General features: G+C 42.4%; 1 protein-coding gene across 12 annotated transcripts in view; it reads right to left on the reverse strand.

The window, feature by feature from the left end:
• zmynd8 (zinc finger, MYND-type containing 8) overlaps nucleotides 1-10,812 on the reverse strand; it is an 80,060-nt gene extending 69,248 nt beyond the window's left edge. For 2 of the 12 annotated variants that reach the window (XR_008725162.1, XM_055652159.1), the window contains exon 1: nucleotides 536-1,930. Coding sequence is in view for 9 of the 12 variants with exons in the window: in XM_055652159.1 (XP_055508134.1) it covers nucleotides 536-618 (83 nt within the window). In the remaining 3 variants the exon portion in view is untranslated. Of the gene's footprint in view, nucleotides 1-535; nucleotides 1,932-7,734; nucleotides 8,155-10,218; nucleotides 10,372-10,668 lie in introns of those variants that run through there. The other 10 variants (XM_055652163.1, XM_055652157.1, XM_055652160.1 and 7 more) reach the window with 8 other exon arrangements.
• Nucleotides 10,813-21,272: the final 10,460 nt, after the last annotated feature.

A 21,272-nucleotide genomic window follows, 5' to 3' on the forward strand; every position in this document is an offset into this window, starting at 1 on the left:
TCTTTGGCTGTAAACTGCAGGCAAGTAAAATGTATTTGGTTCTGTACAGCTTAACAAATATAGCCCCAAATCTTAAAATACAACTGAAAAGATGTTTATGGCCTTGAAATATTTACAGAGAAAGCAGCTCTATTGTAGATACAGATATGGGAGACTTGTTCAAACTGGTTTGAACCAGCTTTTTACCTTGGGCATGACATCTGCTTTTCCTAGACACTGAATTACATCATTATTTTAATCAATTTAAAACAATTTTGCTTTTGGTCTCTGCTACAGCATTTACAACAATATTATGTTGAATTGAGCTGAGTGCACATCCCAAGAGGGTTCTGGGCATAAGGAGTCAATGCACTGGGCTGTCTGTTCTTGTCTCACAGCTTGTACAGCATATCCCATCAACACCAAATATAAACTGTTAACAAAACAGAAAAAAATGCTCATTTTTAGCCGTGTCGTGTATGTTACATAAATGACAGAGTATCACACCTTTTAACTGTTAAAAATATATAAAGTTCTTCAGCTTGGCTGAAATTACCTTGTTGTTGGTGGAACAAAGATGGAGGAAATTTCCAGAAGGCCTTTCTGAGTCCAGCTACTGCGATTGTCAATCTTTAACATATTCTGCACAGCTATTGGCTAAATGCTGCACGGTGAGACAGGATTGGTTTGCAGTGAAAAGCAGTACAGCGGCTGCTACCTTGTTACAGACAGCATCTTTCTGCATTGCAGCCTAGATTATAAGAAACAGCAAAGTATATGTGCAGCTGACTGGCAGACAGATGCACAGAGACTTTAGGGGAGTGAGAGGAAAATTTAAGCCTGCCAAAAAAAAACCACAAATAAAGCCATGTTCAGTCATTCATGGCATAGCGTTGATACGGTTTCCACAATTATGATGGTCCTGTTCTTGCATGTAGGCCCTTTTGGCACAGCCATGTTTGTACTGTGCTGAAAATACTGACAAAAGAAGATCTAGGTAGGTCCCGCGAATGCATGCAATTCCCCAGGTATAGGAACTTTAAAGGCCGTACCCTGTGCATTTTTGGAGTATAGGGGTTGTCATGCAGAGAATAACTCGAGTATGTACGATGCCAGCTGCTACATTTTAAACTAAGTTTGACAAAATATTTATATTTATACGAGATTCAGGCCTTGTATTGAGGATGAATATCTGAATGTAGCAATAAACTGATATGTCGTGTATTAAAACAATCTTCTCAGTTAGTAATCATTCCAACGTCCAAACAGATTCCAATTGACAATCACCGTTTGCACAAAAATAAAGCTTACTCATGAGACAGATGGTTTAAGGAAAACATCAGATCATCTGACTAAGAAAGAATTACTAATTCTCTGACTGATCTGTCATCTCTTTAGGCCCCCAGTAGATTTTTGAACCACATTTTTGTTATTTTCCTTTTGAGGAAAGAGAAAAAGGGTGGCCATTTTGTACAATAGTTTTAAAACTCAATTTGGTGCTTTTGGATGTTCAATTTAGTTTATTTCCTCGCTCCCTCCCCCACCTTGTGCTGCTGACTGCCTGCACAGATCCCACTTGAATTCAGCTAGCGTTACAATGAACACACATTGCCAGAGAGCACGCACTCATTGTTTTGCCTTTGAATCACTCTGACAAACAAAGACTTAATAATGCGCAACACCTCATGTCCTCTTTTCCTCCTACAGTGTATGGCTTATAAAAACACAAAATGTACAGTAACACTACTTCCTGATCTAGCTGGTGCAATTAAGGCCATTCAAGTTTTAGTCATGTACACCGTCAGTAATACATGTTAGTCAACAGGCAAACTTGCTGTTAGATCACAACCATAAATCAAACACGTTTGTAGCATTGTCACAGACCAGGAAAGTTGTCTTGCTACTTGGGAGCTACATTAAATTCTGCGTACACATTTGAAGTTAACATAAATGCTACAAATCTAACACTTTGAAAATTTACAAAATGAGAACTTTAAAACACTAACGTGTTGCAGACATTTTTTTGAGGAGAGACAGCTGGAGGCGAGGTGTAACAGGAAGTTATTTCAATACAACTAAGAGCACAAATATTTAAAGAAGCCTGTAATACTGTGGACAAAGATAGCAGTGTAGATTTAGGAGAAACAGCACCAAGAGTCTGAAGTTAAACTCAAGGTATAAGAGGGATCATCATTATCAAAATCAATATGAATAATTTATATTTGTGCGGTTACTTTAATCATCTTCTTAAGAATGTTATGAAATAAAAGTTGACCCAAAGCCACAAAAATAATGACGAGAACTGATGACCAAAACCTTTGCAACAGAGACAGATTTTTAGGAGCACGTCAAAAAGGACACTTGAGAGGCAAGGAGGAAACTACAGATCTAGACAACTGAAGTCATGTCCACCATTTGTGGAATGTTTTAAGTTCAAGAATGATCAAAATGCCAGAATCAGCCGACTGCCGGCATCTCATGCGATTACAGAACTGGATGACTCACATCAACAAGTGAGGCACAGAATGGGAATATAATCCAGAACAGGATTGAAAGGATTTGAAGAAAGTAGCAGTGGGGTTGAGAGTCTGCAATCATCATAATAGAGGTGACCAATAAATATGAGCAATGAATGCATGGGAAATAACCTTAGCATGCATTTCATGTTGGATTTTAGATTAACTGTATAGTTTAAGTCAGTGACTTACCTCCTGACTTGTCAATATCTTTCTATCATCTAAAAAGTACAATTTAGAAGTGGGGTTGACATACACTCCAATTACCTGGATGATTGTGCTCTAACAATACAGGAGAAGTTCAACAGTGCCACGAGGACAACAATGAACTACTCGACTAGAACCTCGCACACTATCTTGCAAATTCATTCAATTTTACTATCTTACACTGTGGCTACTGTACAACTCCATCTATTGGATCCATTGCAACAACTCACTAAAGCTTCCTCCACAGTAGGGTTGCCAACTTTCTCACTCCCAAATAAGGGACAAAAGAACAAAATACGGGACAAATTCCTAATGGCAATTCGTTGACCGACTTGGCCGTGGCTGGGTGAATGATGAGTTAGCCTGGGTGCTGGACTGCACACAAAGCCCAGCCGGCCTGCCAGCTGAGGAGTTTTGGCCCGTGTGACGTCGCGTGCAAAGTCCAGCACCCCATCCAACTCATGAACCGATGATCAGCCAGGAGAAGGAGGGGTGGTGATGTCGGCGGTAAGCAAAGGTCTGAAGGTTGGACAGCTGTCCAGGCTGCCAAGGGGGCCATGGGCGAGGCACTGCTGCTGCACTCCATGGGATGCACTATGTCGGGACGTGTGGGGTGGCGCAGGACGCGGTGCTCTGACCCGTCCCCTCGACCCGAGTAGTAGCAGTCAAATACGAGACAAGGGCGGTCCCGTACGAGACAAAGCAATTTAGCCCAAAAAACGGGATGTCCCGGCTAATACGGGACATTTAGTAACCCTACTCCACAGACATCCTAAAGCTGTGATCTCTACCACCTAGATAGCCTAGGGCAGGCCCCATCGCAGAAGCCCACGTCACGGGGCTGGAAACTGGAAGTATTCCGAGCTAATTCTGCTACCACCGTCATCTATTGCAACTTGATGGTTCCTACTGATTGTAGTCGGAAGTTTGCGTCCTTTTCAGGACAGACGATGACAGCGATGTCAACATTTGAAACATGGAAGATGAACACGAAAAGAAGTAGTAGTTCGGGACAGCAGATACATGCAAACAGCCAGCCATCCCAGCAAGTCAACCCTCCATTTAAAAGGTAGAAATATAAGGGGCAAAATTCCAGTGTTGAAAAACATGCATCGTGATAAGAAAGAGTTCAGCTGAACACTGGTGAGAATGTCAAGGCTGTAGAAACAGAATGGAGTCAAAGCTAAAGACACAAAGCTGCCACTAAAGATCAGTTAAAAAAAAGTCACAAACACAAAGAAAATCTCTAAAATGCACAATATTGTAGCAGGTCAGTACATTGTTGCAAGAGGATTTGAATACGGGTTCATAAAAGCAGCCTTAACTGCAGTAAATCAAAATAATTAAAATCCATCACCAAGGACCGATTTTTTTATTAATTCAACATTTAGGGGGGGGGGGGGGGGGGATGGGGGCTGATCATGAGAGATAAGTCATAAAGACACCAGGACAAATGTAGAAAGGCAAAATCCATGAAAAAACTCGTGAGAGAAGCTGAATGGGTGAGTTTCAGGTCGAGGTTTAAAGAATGGGGTGTAAAACCCGAAATGTCATTAAGGAGGTTCAGATGTTACAATGCAGGAGTGTGAAGGTAGAACATTGGAGGTGACTACAGCAAGAGAGGGACGAATGGAACCATCCATGGACTAATACGCACAACTGGCTGACAGATAAGTAGCACTGGGTCACCAAGTCACATCAAAGAGAATGGATAGTTATGATAGTCAATCAGATGACAAACCATCATCTGTGTTTTGGATGAGCTGTATTAGGACAATAGAAGAAGGGATGTCCAAACACAGAATTTCATAAAGAATAGACAAGAACAAAGTAAATAGGTATTTCTGGTTGTAGCATTGTCAGAACAGTGGACAGAATCATAATCATAAGAGTGATACAGCGCGGAAACAGGCCCTTCAGCCCAACTTGCCCACACCGGCCAACATGTCCCAGCTACAATAGTCCCATCTGCCTGTGCTTGGTCCATATCACTCCAAACCTGACCTATTGATGTACCTGTCTAACTGTTTCTTAAACGTTAGGATAATCCCTGCTTCAACTACCTCCTCTGGCAGCTTGTTCCATTCACCCACCACCCTTTGTGTGAAAAGGTTGCCCCTCAGATTCCTATTAAACGTTTTCCCCTTCACCTTAAACCTATGTCCTTCGGTTCTCGATTCACCTGCACTGGCAAAAGATTTTGTGCATCTACCCGATCTATTCCTTACATGATTTAATATACCTCTAAAACACCATCCTCATCCTCCTGCGCTCAAAGGAATAGAGTCACACTACTCAACCTTTCCCTGTAGCTTAGACGCTCTAGTCCTGGCAACATCCTCGTAAATCTTCAAGCTTTCCTGCTTGACAACATCTTTCCTATAACATGGTGCCCAGAACTGAATACACTAAATGAAGCCTCACCAACGTCCTGTACAACTGCAACATGAACTCCCAACTTCTATATTCAATACTCTGACAGATGAAGGCCAATGTGCCAGAAGCCTTTTTGACCACCCGATCTACCTGCGATTCCACCATCAAGGGATCACGCACCTGCACTTTTAGATCCCCCTGCTCTACAACATTCTGCAGAGCCCTACCTTTCACTGTGTAGGTCCTGTCCATGTTCGACTCCCACAATGCAACACCACACATTTCTCTGTATTAAATTCAATCAACCATTCCTCAGCCCACCTGGCCAATTGATCAAGTTCCTGCTGCAATTTTTCACAACCATTTTCACTAAGTGCAAAACCACCTACTTTTGTATCATCTGCAATTTTTCTAATCTTGCCACGTGTGTTCTCATCCAAATAATTGATATATATATAAGAATGAAATTCTTATTAATGAAACTAAAACAATTTACACCTAACACCATAAATATACACAAGTCTGCATTCTCATTGTGCATATGAAGCACATATGTGCAGTTATTGTAATGTGGGACATTTTTTAATACATAATATTAGATATGCACAGTGATGGTTAAGATATGGAATGTAGTGTTGGGTTTGTAGGAGAGGCAGACTCAAATTAATTTCTCAAAATGGGAATAAGTATCTGGGGGAAAAAAATGAATTTGAAGGTCCTTTGGGAATGGGCAGGGAAATGAACCAGCAGGATTGCATTGCTTTAGAGCTGGGTTCAGATTCTGTGGGCCAAATAGCCTCTTCCCATACCATCATCATTCTGTGTTCTGTATTTGAACAAATAACCCATTCTCACTTAGTCTAGTTTAGTGATACAGCGAGTCTGAAGAAGGGTCTCGACCTGAAACGTTAATTGATATATATATAAGAATGAAATTCTTATTAATGAAACTAAAACAATTTACACCTAACACCACAAATATACACAAGTCTGCATTCTCATTGTGCATATGAAGCACATATGTGCAGTTATTGTAATGTGGGACATTTTTTAATACATAATATTAGATATGCACAGTGATGGTTAAGATATGGAATGTAGTGTTGGGTTTGTAGGGGAGGCAGACTCAAATTAATTTCTCAAAATGAGAATAAGTATCTGGGGGAAAAAAATGAATTTGAAGGTCCTTTGGGAATGGGCAGGGAAATGAACCAGCAGGATTGCATTGCTTTAGAGCTGGGTTCAGATTCTGTGGGCCAAATAGCCTCTTCCCATACCATCATCATTCTGTGCTCTGTATTTGAACAAATAACCCATTCTCACTTAGTTTAGTTTAGTGATACAGCGAGTCTGAAGAAGGGTCTCGACCTGAAACGTTGCCCATTCCTTCTCTCCAGAGATGCTGCCTGTCCCGCTGAGTTACTCCAGCAATTTGTGCCTACCAGCGAGTAACTCTTTTGACCCACCGAGTCAGCACCGACCAGCAATCTCCGTACATTAACACTACTCTATACATACTGGGGACAATTTATACACATACCAAACCAATTAATTTACAAACCTTTACGTATTTGGAACGTGGGAGGAAACCGAAGTTCTCGGAGAAAACACATGCGATCACAGGGATAACGTACAAACCACGTACAGACAGCACACGTAGTTAGGATCGAACCCGGGTCTCTGGTACTGTAATCGCCGCAAGGCAGCAACTTTACCGCTGCGCCACTGTACCACTTGCTATAATCCAATTCTGGTTTCTGGATAGCATTCAGGTTCAGGGTCTAAGATGAATTTAATGCTTCACTGCTGTCCAACTGACATTGATTACCACAGCAAACATCAGGAACAGAATTTACCAGACCCTCCCGGACTCAGTGGGCCAACTCCATCTCAATCTGCACATGCATTTGGTCAATGAGCAGTGAAGAACAAAGAGAAAGAAAGTGAAACATGCATTGTTTAGTTTAGACATATGCTGGTTTACAACAAAAAAAGACACAAAGTGCTGGAATAACTCAACATGTCAGGCAGTATCGCTGGGTAACATGGACAGGCAGCGATTCAGGTCGGCACTTTTCTTCAGACTGATTGTGGTGGGGGGAGGGGAAGGTAGTGGGGGCAGGACAGTTTAGAGATAGAGCACAGAAACAGATCATTCTGTTATTCCACTTTTGCATCCATTCCCTACACATTAGGGACATTTTTTTTTACAGAGACCAATTGACCTACAAACCCGTACATCTTTGAGATGTCAGGAAACCGGAGAACCTGGAGGAAAACCTCGTGGTCATGAGGAGAATGTGCAAACTCCACATCGACAGCCCTCGAGGTTAGGATCAAAACTGGTGTCTGTCGCTGTGAGGCAGCAACTACCAGCTGCGCCACTGTGCCGCCCTTTCATTGTGCATTGGTCAACCACAAAAAAAATTAAACTTCCTTCTTTACTTTTACTTAATTCTTCATTAAACATCACTAGTGTGCAAATGTGATTAATAAAGTGAATTATGTGGTAAAGACGAAAGTTTAATTTTTTTGTGCATTCTGCATAGGTCAACCAAAAAATATAAATCTTCTTCGCCCCTTATTTATTTATTTATTAATCATCAGTATTGTGCAAAACAGTTTTATAAATGTAACTCACAGTATTTTGACTTACCACAAATCAAGTCATAGCCTGACGTGGCTCAAAAAAGATACTTCCTTTGTGCGCACCATTGTTAGGATTGAAGAAACGTACAATACCAGGCAGTGGCAAATAAAGAGTGGTTGGGCCAGTTCCCCAGTTACTAACCTAATTTGTAATGAGTTATAAAATCAAATGATAAAGCGTATATTTTTAACTGACAAATGGAAAGAATGGAGCAGGCAAATTTACGTGAAACAATTTTACCATTATCCACTCAATCGGTAATCAGCTGCAGTATCTTCCTTCCTTCCAACATTACACTGTAAAATAAGTGAAATCCTTCAAATCTTGCCCAGTAAATATGCAATTTAAAATAAAAGGAGGCTGGAAGCGCAGTGCACATCAGCTGCAAAATGCCATGGAGCTGACAGCTACGTGGTACTCTCCATGATTTCCGACGCGGGTTTTTCAGACTGCAGCTGTACCACTTCTGGGACAAACATTTGAAAATCTTCCCACCCGTGCCCATCCCCCATCACCCGAGGGGGGGGGGGGGGGGGGGGGGGGGGGGGGGGGGGGGAGAAAGCAGCAAGAGAAAAAAAAGATGAAGTCATTAGTATGATCTTCTTGAGCATCTCAACTTTCAATTCGTAATAACGTTAGCCTGTGCAGTTAAAGCAAAGGGCAGGGTAAATAAATAACAAGGTCTTACGTATTTGTGGTATAAAAAAAAGGTATTATAATTCTGTATCATAAGGTATTCTTAATAACAAGCTTCAATTATTATTTTGATGCAGTTAATTAAAAATTGTAAGTGGAAGATGATTATAAAATGCAGATGTATTTTGTTGCAGTAGGCATGCATACTTGCACATCACTGTCAGGGGTAGGTTAATTCCTTATCTTCACAGGCTTTCCGAATTTGAATCAGATTCAGTGTTCATTATGGCACAGCTTGTGCACAATCTCACTTCTGATTTAGAAGTTTCTGAATTGGGCAGAACAATGGCACAGCTGGATGAGATGCTCTTCACAATACCAGAGACCTGGGTGCGATCCTGCCCTCAGGTGCTGTCTCTGTGGAGTTTGCACATTGGTCCTGTGACCGTGTGGGTTTCCTTCCTGGTGCCCCAGTTTCCTACCACATCCCAAAGACATGCGGGTTTGTAGGTTAATTCAGCCTCTGTAAAATTGCCCCTGGTGTGTAGGGAGTGGATAAGAAAGTGGAATTAACATAGAACTAGTGTGATCAGCGTGGATTCTGTGGGCTAAAGGACCTGTATCCATGCTGCATCTCTAATCAAATTCATACACCACTCCAGGAAATGTGGTGACATTCAAATGCAGTAGAGGATGTTTTTTCCACATAGAGTAGTGACATCTTTGAGAGCCCATCCTTTTTTTAGGTAGATGCACTATTTAGAAGACGTGGGGTTATCCTCAGTAACTTGGAAAATATCTTTCAAACTAAACAATAGCACATCATCAGGACACCAACATAATCATGTTGATGGGAACTTAAGAGTGAATTTGTTGTTGCACATTACCATACTTCAAATGGGTAGGACAGAACTGCAGATCCAGGTTTACACCAAAGATAGACCCAAAATGCTGGAGTAAATCAGCGGGACGGGCAGCATCCCTGGAGAGAAGGAATGGGTGAGAAGGGTCTCGACCCAAAACGTCACCCATTCCTTCACTTCAGAGATGCTGCCTGTCCCGCTGAGTTATTCCAGCATTTTGTGTCTATCTTGCCACATCTCAAATCTTCTTTTCTATCTGTAGAAGGCTTTGGGATATTGTGAAAGGCACGATATAATGCGAATATCATTGGAGAACAAAATAAAGCATATTGAAAATATAAAAAGAAGAACAACATTATAACCTCATTGCACTAGTAATCTTTCCATCTGACTATCTATAATATGAATCCCATTCCACAAGAATGCAAGCTTGATTAGGAACAAACAGAAAAGTGCTCAGGAGGAAGAAATAATGATGATATGTAGGGTGGATGTTTATGCTGGAACTTCCCAATCAGGGAGAAAACCATATGAACCTGCAAGATTAAAATCCTCTTACCATTAACATTTTAAAAAATTGGTGCAGTAATGCACAATTTGATTCACGGATTGTGGAGCATCAAATATTCCCAAACAAAATGATTCTGTGCCATTACGCGCACAAATTAATCATGTTCATATTTTTAAGCAGTTCATTCATGAGCTTCTGAATCCACATGTATGTGACTCAGCACGTCAGCCTTTCTTGAACAAAGGCATTCAATATCACATGCAGGCAATATCTTAAAGCAGTCTGGTTCTGGGCTGTAGATATCACATCTACCTCAGGTATGATTTCTAAATATCAGAGCATATGTTCCTTTCTATGCTACCTAAACCTCCCCCCCCCCCCCCCCAATGTAATTTGCCATTTTGTCTTGACACTAAAAAGAGATATACTAAACTATAGAAACAGATCTAATTTTAAGCATAGCAGCAATCTGTATCCTACCTGGTGGGTGACGATGGTGATCTTGCCTGTAATTCAAACTAACTATAGCCTGCCTTGATTCCCTGCAGGGCAGAAGCCTGCTCCTGTGCTGCTTCTTCTATTTGCCCACCATCAGGCATGTGACTCTGCTACACAATAGGGCAAGGACCTTCTGTTAAAGAGAAGGCCACTTCAGTTTGATCTGAGGATCAAAAACTCTTGTGAGACTAAAGCCAATTCTTCCTTCTTCAGGAATATTTGTAAAAACTCAGATGATTGCACTTTAAGCAGAGTCAGTGCTTAGCAAGATGGCACTAACATGTGACCAAGGGAACAAAAAGTAAAAACACTGCCATTGTAACTACTGAAACTACTTGGATTGCTGGTTTTTACAGCAGTCAGGCCACAAAAGTAAATGGAAACAGACTTTAACACTTTAAAAGTACACAGAATAAACTATTTACTACTTACCTCTGGGGTTGCATAGTACTGAAACACAGGGTTAAGTCAATACTTAAAAAAACATGGTGGACAGTAACTCAGTAGTCAGAGAAGGGCTTGGCACACAAGCTTGATGATCTGTCAGTCTGCAAAGTACCTCCAATGCAATTGGACGGCCTTCTTTACCAGCATATAAAATTGAGGCTGATTGGCTCGTGCACTTCCTGAATGGTTACTTCTGCACAGCATTTGCAGACAGAAACCATTCTCTGAAAATAATTTAAATTCAAAGCTTGGCTCGGTTTCAGAAACAGAAAGCAAACATATCGAAGAAGTCGACTCTGATCAAGCTGCTGTTCAATTCTAAAACAGCTAGGAATGTTTCAGCTCATTTTAACAGATTTAGTTTGCAAGCTGTCCTTTTCATTGAAGAAAAGAATGTCAAGAACTGTATTTTGTGGACAACATTTTTTTTTTTTTGCTGTGTTAATCAAATAACTGTGATGTTTTTGGCTCTTTAAAAATAATATCAACAACACAAGAGTTGTGAGTGAAAGGAAACTTTTATCCAGTAATGTAACTATTAGAAATGGAGGAAAATACACAAAGGGCCAGGGTATCTCAGCGGATAAGACAGCATTTCTGGAGAACATGGATAGATGGCGGGTGGAGACCCTTCTTCAAACTGATAGGGGGAGGAGGATAGGGGGGTTGATTGGCAGTTGCTTGGTCAAAGGCCAGAAATGTGAGATAAGGACGTGTGGTGAGATAAAGAGATAAGGTTGGAAGGGATGCAATTTGTGAAACTAAGTGGAAGGGATATAGGTGGAAGAGGACTGCAGAGGGAAAAGGGGAAAAATGGCTGAATCTAGATAGGGCATAAGGAAGATTTGGGAGAAGGAGGAGGGGGTAGGTGTTGCTTGTGCTTAGTAGATCAGAGAATTCAATGTTTATACCATCGAAGGCCCCAAACCAAAATTTCACCTATCTATGTCCTCCAGAGATGCTGCCTGATTTGCTGAGTTACTCCAGCACTTTGTCTTTTTTGTTAATCAGCACCTGCAGTTCCCCGTGGCTCCTTAGAAATAGAAGATATTTGTTGTAACAAAATGCATTATTACAATACACTGTCAATGTCTTGAAAGTATTTATAAGTCTTTTAAACACAGAAAGGGGCATTTGCAGAGATGGAATTAGAAGAGGCAAAGAAAGACAAATTGTGTGTGTGCTAGATGCTGAGGTGATGTTTTCTCTTGTGGATTATCTATAACTGACCAATGAAGTTTCAAAATAAAGAATCAACAACTTAAGATGAGGATGAGAAACTTCTCCCCAGAAGATTGGGAATCTTTGAACTTCACTGCAGACTTATGGAAGTAGAATCACACAATATATTCAAGTCTAAAATAAACTTATTTTTGAAAAGTAGGGGGGATGGGGGTCATGAAAAACTGGCAGGAAATTCAAAATGTAGCCAGGTTTAAATTAACTAAGATCTTATTGACTGACAGAGCGGTGGGGGTGGGGGTTTGTGGCCAACGTGTGGCTCTTGGTTTTTTTTTTTGGCCGTCTAAGTCTTAGGGACGATGTTAAAGAAAATGATGGTGTAAGTGTGACAGGAAAATCAAGGGGTGCATTTCCAGCACATGGAAATTAAGATGGCACCTGTCTGTGGCGACATGTTGCAAGCAGCACAACAGAAAAGAATCAAATGTAGCAGTTCTGAACGTACCTGGATAAAAGAATCAGATTGTTTACAGAGTACTACATTCACATATTCTACTGTGTGGCATCATGACTGCTCTTTCATTTCAGCATCACATCCGTATATCCGTTGATTCCCTTAACATCTAAACAACATCAGTCGGCAGCATGTGTAGGAAAGAACTACAGATGCTGATTTAAATCAAAGGTAGACACAAAAAGCTGGAGTAACTGAGCGGAACAGGCAGCATCTCTGGAGAGAAGGAATGGGTTACGTTTTGGGTGGAGACCCTTCATCAGACTGAAGAATGGGTGACGTTTCGGGTCGAGACCCTTCTTCAGTCGGAAGAAGGGTCTCCACCCAAAACGTCACCCATTCCTTCTCTCCAGAGACGCTGCCTGCCCTGTTGAGTTACTCCAGCATTTTGTGTCTACCTTCAGTTAGCGACATAATGGTTTAACTACCCAGCTGATTGCAGTTTAGTTCAGTTTAATATTGTCACGTACAATAGTGAAACCTTTTTTTGGAGGATAATGAAATCCTCTGAGGAAATAGGAGAAAAGCCAGTAAAGATGGGCATAGGACAAGCGTATGGGCAAAGTCATTTATCATGAATGGCGAGGAAGCCACCTGGGTTTGTAGAAAAAATCCTGAAGATGAACAGGTCGATGATTTCCTGGCAGGGTCTATAGCACCAGAATGTTTCTGCTGGCTCACTGGGAAAGGTAAACAAATTGCTATTGACAATGCCCTGTCCATTTTCCAGTCCAAATTATTTTGCTGTAACATTTATCTGCAAGGAAAATTCCACGTTTTCCCATGCACCCCTCCTCGTGTTGGAGAACTAGAATCTCAACTGCATATTCATCTTAAGCATTCTCTGCAATCTAGAGGAGCCTCAGTTGCCTGCTGAAAAACAAAGTTTAATATTGTGACCACAAAGTCAGCTAAATCGCTACAGTAGCTACTCAACTGTTTATCCAGATTGTTTGCAGGGTTCATTTTGTTTTGATACTGCCTTGGAAATATGCTTCGGCAGAAGATTTCACAGTGATGCAATCAGCTAAAAAGTGATTGCTACTGATTTCATTTGACACTTTGTAATGATAGACAGGAGTATAAGTACAGCCAGAATATCGCCCAATTAGAGTTTATGGCATGCCAATGTTTATAATCCATGAAAACTTGTTGAAAGCTATTTACGTCATTTCTTCCTGGCAACATATCATGATGACAACATATCGGGATCCCACTACTAGCCACATTTTCCCATCTCCACCCATTTCTGCTTTCTGCAGACACCGTTCCCTCCGCAACTCCGCTGAACATTCCCGCTCAGTCCGCCTAAACCTACCCGATCTCCCGGTTGCTCAACACTTTAACCCCCTCCCATTCCCACACTGACCTTTCTGTCCTTGGCATTGTCAGAGTGAGGCCCAGCCCAAATTGGAAGAACAGCACTTCATATTTCGCTTGGGTAGCTTACTGGAAATTGGAGGAACAGCACCTCATATTTTGCTTGGGTGGTAAGAACATTGACTTCTCTAACTTCAAGTAGCCCTTGCTTTCCCTCTCACTCCATCCCCTCCCCCTTCCCAGTTCTCCTACCAGTCTTACTGTTTCCGACTACATTTTATCTCTGTACCGACTACTCCCCTGACATCAGACTGAAGAAGGGTCTCGACCCGAAACGTCACCTATTCCTTTTCTCCAGAGATGCTGCCTGTCCCGCTGAGTAATTCTAGCATTTTATATCTATCTTCAACATATCATGATGATCATTCTTCCCTCCTGTAATTAGCTAACTTCTGTCTTGATGCACCTATCCCATAGTCTTGCTGATAGTTGAGAGAAAGAATTAAATAGAAGGATTGGAAACAAAGAAGCCTGGTCAACATGAAATGTAGCTGTGTGAAGTGGGGTCACGCTGACCATGTGACACCTGGTTAGTGTCGACATGGGAGCATACCTGAGACAGCTTTACAGCTGAACATTCCTCTGCTGCTGAGCATGTTGAAAGCAGATAAGAATGTTCTGATATGAACTAAATCTTGGGACATTGGAAAGAATCAAAGCAATGTCTAGGAGGGAGGCAAAGCAATGGATTAAAAGTGGGTCTCACTTGACTCACCACTTCATATATGGAGGTTATGGAAAATTTCCACACCTTGAATAATCAATTCAGCACATTCTCTTTTTTGCTTATAGTTTCTTATGACTTAACAAGGCGGCACATAGCAGCAGAGACCTCGGGTGCTGTCCGTGTGGAGTTTGCACGTACTCCCTGTGACCTGCATGAGTTTCCTCCTGATGCTCCGGTTTCCTCCCACATCCCAAAGGCATGTGGGTTTGTAGGTTAATTGGCCTCGGTAAATTTATCTTAGTGTGTAGGAGGGAGTGGATGTGAAAGTGGGATTATGTAGAACTAATGTGAACAGGTCAGTATAGACAAAAGGGCCGTCCCCATGCAGTATCTTTCAATCAATCCATAGATGCTCCCTTATCCACTATGCTACTAAACATCTCAAAGTAGTCAACTAGTCAAACATGTATCACTTCTTAGAAACAATCAACTGGTATTTGTTCAAGTTCTTAGCTGTCCATGGGAAACTATGAGGAAATAGGTAACATTGATACACTGGGGGAATCCCCAAGAGCTGGGAATTTAAGAACAGGCTTTAATTTACTTTTCTCTTTGATTTCTTACTTATAGTTGACCAGATTGATGAACTGACTATCTGCCATGTTGGATAACAAGAGAGGACTTGGTTTAGGGTATGGTGTGCAAGAGTCATTTGGGAAGAAAAAAAAAAATAGGTCACTAAGGAAGACACAAACAATCTCCCAGATGTACTAGAGGACAGAGGATCTAGACTGGAGAGACAGAGGAACTGAAAAAAAATTGCATTAGGCAAGATAGAAACAAAGACTCCGGTAAGAGCAAAGGAGGGGGGTTATGCATCTACGTTCACAACAACTGGTGCACAAATACCACAATCATAGACAGACACTGTTCTGCTGATTTGGAGTACCTGATAGTTAGATGCAGGTCTTTCTACCTTCCACGTGAGTTTACCGTGGTCATAGTTACAGCTGTGTATATCCCACGAGATGCTAATGCTAGCATAGCCCTAGGCTACCTCCATAGCGCTATCAGCAAACAAGAGAACACCTACCCCAAAGCAGCCCATATCATAGCTGGTGATTTCAATCACGTAGACTTAAAATCAGTTCTCCCCAAGTTTGAAAACACATCAAATGTGCAACCAGGGGAGAAAATACATTAGACAAGGCCTACTCAAACATCAAGAAGGGGTTGAGAGCCACACCACTACTACACTTAGGCCAGTCGGATCACCTATCCATTCACTTAGCACCAGCATACACCCCCCTCAGGAGAAAAGCTCAACCCACCACCAGGACTGTTAAAACTTGGCCTGAAGGAGCTTCCTCACAGCTACAGGACTGCTTTGAAAGGACAAACTGGGACATTTTTGGAAATCAGGACTTGGAGGAGTACACATCCACGGTACTCTTTTACATCCAGAACTGTGTTGACAATGTCACCATCGACAAACTCATCCAGGTGTACCCCAACCAGAAGCCGTGGATGACAAAAGAGGTCCAAACTCTCCTCAAGGACCGCAACACCGCCTTCAGGTCTGGCGACAGAGCCCTGTACAGCGCTGCTAGAGCCAACCTGAAGAAAGGCATCAGGGATGCCAAAGCGGCCCACAAGAGGAAGATAGAGGACCACTTTAACAACAACGATCCACGGCGGGTGTGGCAGGGCATCCAGCACATCACCAACTACAAGCCCAGCAACATCACGAGGGCCGACGGCGACGCCTCACTGGCAGAGGAGCTAAACTGCTTCTTTGCTCGCTTCGAGGCAAAACCAGAAGAGCTCGTCACCATTCTCCCACCAGCCCCTAACAACAACAACTACACCCTCACTGTGAAGGAGCATGAAGTGAGGTGGGTGCTCAGGGCGGTGAACCCGAGGAAGGCTGCCGGCCCGGATGGCGTGACACGAAGGGTTCTGAAGGAATGTGCAGACCAGCTCTCCGAGGTCTTCACGAAAATCTTCAACCTGTCCCTGTGCAAATCCATCATCCCACCGTGCCTGAAGTCTGCCACAATCATCCCACTACCAAAAAAGCCTGTTATCAGCGGCCTTAACGACTACCGACCGGTCGCTCTCACACCAGTCATCATGAAGTGTTTCGAGAGGCTGGTCCAGCAGTACATCAAAGCCAGCCTCCCGCCCACCTTCGATCCACACCAGGTTGCCTTCAGAGCAAATAGGTCCACTGAGGATGCCATCGCCACTGCTCTTCACACTGCACTGACCCACCTCGAACACCAGGGGAGCTATGTGAGGATGCTTTTCATTGACTTTAGCTCCGCCTTCAATACCATCATCCCCAGCAGACTGATCACCAAACTCATGGATTTAGGACTCTCCCAACCCATCTGCCTCTGGATCAAGGACTTTCTGTCTAACTGCCCCCAGACCGAGAAGTCCATTGTTGCCTCATTTCTCCTTCCACTCCTTGGAAGGGAAAGGAGGGGGAGGGGGTTGTAGGTTAGTTATCTAAAATTGGAGAATTCAATGTTCATACCATTGCTACCCAAGTGGAATATGAGGTGCGGTTCCTCCAGTTTGTTTGTGGCCTTAATCTAGCAATGGAGGAGGCCAAGATGGAAAGGTTACAATGGGAAGGGGAGTTAAGATGGTTAGTAACTGGGAAATTCAACAGGTCTTGTGCAAGTGTTCGGTGAAACAGTCACCGAGTATATGCTTAATCTCATTGATATAAACGAGATCACATCGGGAGCACCGAATGCAGAAGATGAGGTTGGAGGAGGTGCACGTGAACCTCTGTCTCACCTGGAAGTGCTATTAGGGACCGTAAAGATGGTTGTGGATTGCAGTGGGATTGTGAACAGCTGGCCAAATAGGCTGAGAAATGGCAAATGGAGTTTAATTCGGGTAAGTGTGAGGTATTACATTTTCGCTGTCAAACCAAGGCAGAACCTTCACACTGAACAATAAAGCCGGGAGTTTTATAAACCAGAGGGATCTAGGAGTACAAGTATATAGTTCACTGAAAGTGGCTTTGTGGATGGTTAGGGTGGTGAAGAAGGCTTTTAGCAGCTGACCTTCATCAGCAAGGGAATTGAATATAAGGAAGTTGGAAGTTTATCTTATAGTTGTGCATAAAGTCATGAGAGGAATAGATAGGGTGAATGATTGTCTTTTATCCAAGGTAGGAGAATCAAGGACAGGTCTAGAGTGAATAATTTAATAGGGACCTGCGGGATAACTTTATATTTAGTTTAGTTTAGTTTGGAGATACAGCGTGGAAACAAGCCCTTCTGCATACGGGATCAACCGTACACAAGAACTATGTTATCCCAGGTTCGCATCCTACACACAAAGGGCGATTTAATGAGGATAATTAATCTACAAAACTGCACGTCTTTGGAATGTGGGAGGAAACCAGAGCACTCAGGGGAAACTCATATGGTTACAGGAAGAACATATAAACTCTATACAGACAGCACCCATAGTCAGGATCGAACCTGGGTCTCTAGCGTTATAAGGCAACAACTCTACCACGGCGCCACTGTGCAAACAGAGGGCAGTGGGCATATGGAATGAGGTGCTGGAGCAAGTAGTTGACACAGGTACAATAACAACATTTAAAAGACATTCGGACAGGTGGATGGAAAGGAAAGGTTCGTCGAGGTATGGGCCAAATGTGGACAAATGGTATTAGCATCTTGTTCAACCTGTTTATTTGCTGCATTATTCTATAAAAAGTACCAAGTCAACAAATCTTGTGATTCTCTGGAAATAAAACAAATATATTACGACAGAAGACTGATTTTTGTTATACTATGCTCTAAGGAGAACAACTCCACCTTTGTTTCTGCTTCCTTGTTTCCCTCCTCATTATATGTTCTGTTGAATATTTCTTGAATTTCCTCCTTTTAGTTTAGCCTCTGATCTCTTGACCGGACCAAAGTGTTCCCTCCCCCATCATTGTAAATTTCTGTGCCCCTTCAGGGCTTCTTTATTTCCCTTGAAGTATAGTGGGCAGAATTAAAAACAATATTGCAGTCAAGGATTAAACGGTGATTTATTAGGTTTGATTGTATCTCCCTGCTTGTACTACGTCTAGAATACAAATGCTCAAGTTTCAAAAGGGAGAAATATTGGAAGTCTACAATGGAAGCAGGGTGGTGAGCATTGCTTTTTCCTATTCTTCCCCACATTGCAAGATATTGAAATAATTCAGCCATTTCAAGATACAAACCCATGGACCTTTGATAACTGCCCTAAGTTTAAGGAAAAGCTATTTATTTTGTAATAGACTAGTACTAGACCACTGTGGCGTCAGTGATCCCTGAGACATTCAGTTATTTCAAATTCCGTTTCTTCATTCTTTCTGGGAGCGGCTGACGGGCCCGGCAAGTGGGAGCACACTGCACAGTCACGACTGCCACATTGAAACTTGTCCCATTCACAGTAGAATAGAACAGAATGCCTTTTATTGTCATTCAAACAACTTGGTTTGATCGAAATTGCATTTTCTACAGTTTTTACATTACACAAAAACCCAAGACCCACACTTAACACAGTTTACATAAACATCCATCACAGTGAGTCTCCAACACCTCCCCACTGTGATGGAAGGCAAAAGTCTTATCTCTTCCCTTTGTTCTTCTCCCGGGATCCAGCAGTCCAACTGCAGCGTCGAGGCGAACTGGGGCTCCGATGTTAAAGTCCCCGGCGGACGATTGTAAGTCCTGTCGCCATTTAAGCCGCATCGGGCGATGTTAGGCCCCGGCTCTGTGTCCTTTAAACCCCGCGGTTCCAGCGGGAGAAGTTGCCATCGCGGGAGCTCCGAAAAGCGGTCACCCACCAGGGAACTGCGAGCTCCCGATGTTCCTGTCCACCGGGCCTGCGGCCGGAGCCTCTGAAGCTCCGAAGTCGGGTCACAGCCGCGCGCCACCACAGCTCTTCCCGCCGGCTCCACGATGTTAGGCCCAACTACATCGGAGACCCGACAGCAAAAAAGTCTGGTCCCCATACAGAGAAGAGATTAAACGGTTTCCCCCGCAGCCAACCCCCCCCCCCCCCCCTCTACCTCCCACATATACACAGCTAAAAAAATAATTAAAACTAGCTCAAGACATCCATTTAACAAGACAAAAATGTAAAAAAAGACAGATGACTATAGTCGAGCTGCTGCCGTTAGGCGCCGCCACACTCACATTAAACTGTCAAGTACATTAAAGTTTATAAAGTTAATTACTTTTTAAAATATAACAAAACTTGATACTGCACACTGCAGGCGAATGGTGAGTAAGGTGCCCCTAAAATTGTTGTGCTATTGTGTAGTGTCTTGGGTGTATTTCGGGAACATACATACACACATACATACATACATACATACATACAAGATGAGGCTTTTAGTTATATATATATATATAGATGAAGATGATAGTATGCATAGAATATGTGACATAATTGAGAGTGTATTGGAATGAATTTAGTGACTTATTTTTGTTTTGTTCTGTAGTTGTTGCCATGGTAATAGGAGGAACTGTTTTCACATTAGGCCTCGTGTATTTTGCTCATTCGTTCATTGGCAACAGTGTGGTTGTTAGGAGAGCACTTGATTGCCTTGGGATTGTATGTGTAACGTGGATAATTTCTTGCTTCTGGAATTCATCAATATTAACACAGCTGACATATCAAATAGTTTGTACAAATTGTAATGGCGCTGAAAAGATTGATTATTAAGATTGGCTCAACTTATCTACTTGCCCTTCAGCAACTTGTCACCCAGAGCAATGGCAGAGCAGTGTGAAGACTTGTGAAGGTGATTCAGTTGTGGTGACTAAATCTGGAACATTATTTGAGTAACATCTATGCATTCAAGGAAAGAATGCGTCCAACCTTTCCGTCACATGTCTGTGTCTGTTCTTGTAGATTCTGAACCCAGGTTGACATCTTCTTTCTCCACAATTTGTTCCATCTAAGCATTTTTTTAATGTCTTTGACAATGAGAATATCATTATTGCACAGATCTCCTTTATCCTTTTCAGATGGAAAATCCTATGCAGCTGACTGCTTGGTGGATGCATTCAACACTTAATGCATCCAACACTTCTACATTAATTGTTATGCAGTTCTGACTCCAATTCCACATTCAGCTGTGCATGTGCATCAGATAGTTCCATCTTGATAAAATGTTAACAAATAAATCTTGAGCAAAGAAGAAAGTGGTGGAGGAACTCAGTGGGTCACCCAGCATCTGTGGAGACAACAGATAGACAACGTTTAGTCTTGAGACCCTTCCAATCAGTCTGCAGAAGGATCCCAACCCAAAATGTCATCTGTCCGTTCCCTCCACAGATGCTGCCTGACCCGTCGAGTTCCTCCAACATTTTCTTCTTTCCTCAAGATTCCAGCATCAGCAGTTTCCTGTGTCAAAAAATACATTTTTTCAAGTTTAACAGTAGAACCTACTCATTATCAACAGTTCTGTTTAGGGGATTTTTGTAAACCCCACATAATTGTGCCAAGGGGATCACCAATAATGAAGAGCCTTCACCAACACCTCGTTCTAACAAGCAAGAGTCAAGAGACTCAAGAGTGTTTAATTGTGAGATGCTGGAACAATGACATTCTCTGCTGCTTAAGGTTTGTTTAGTTTAGAGATGCAGCACGGAAACAGGCCCTTCAGCCAACGAAGTCTGTGATGAAATGATTCAATTTATTGTCATTGTCAGTGTACAGTACAGAGACAACGAAATGCATTTTTAGCATCTCCCTTGAAAGGGAGACACAGGGCGTCGCGGTGTGCCCGCGCCTGCCGCCGTAATTACATTCCATTACAGGCAAAGGTGG

This window comes from Leucoraja erinacea, chromosome 21 (assembly GCF_028641065.1).
Source record: "Leucoraja erinacea ecotype New England chromosome 21, Leri_hhj_1, whole genome shotgun sequence".
Classification (NCBI taxonomy): domain Eukaryota; kingdom Metazoa; phylum Chordata; class Chondrichthyes; order Rajiformes; family Rajidae; genus Leucoraja; species Leucoraja erinaceus.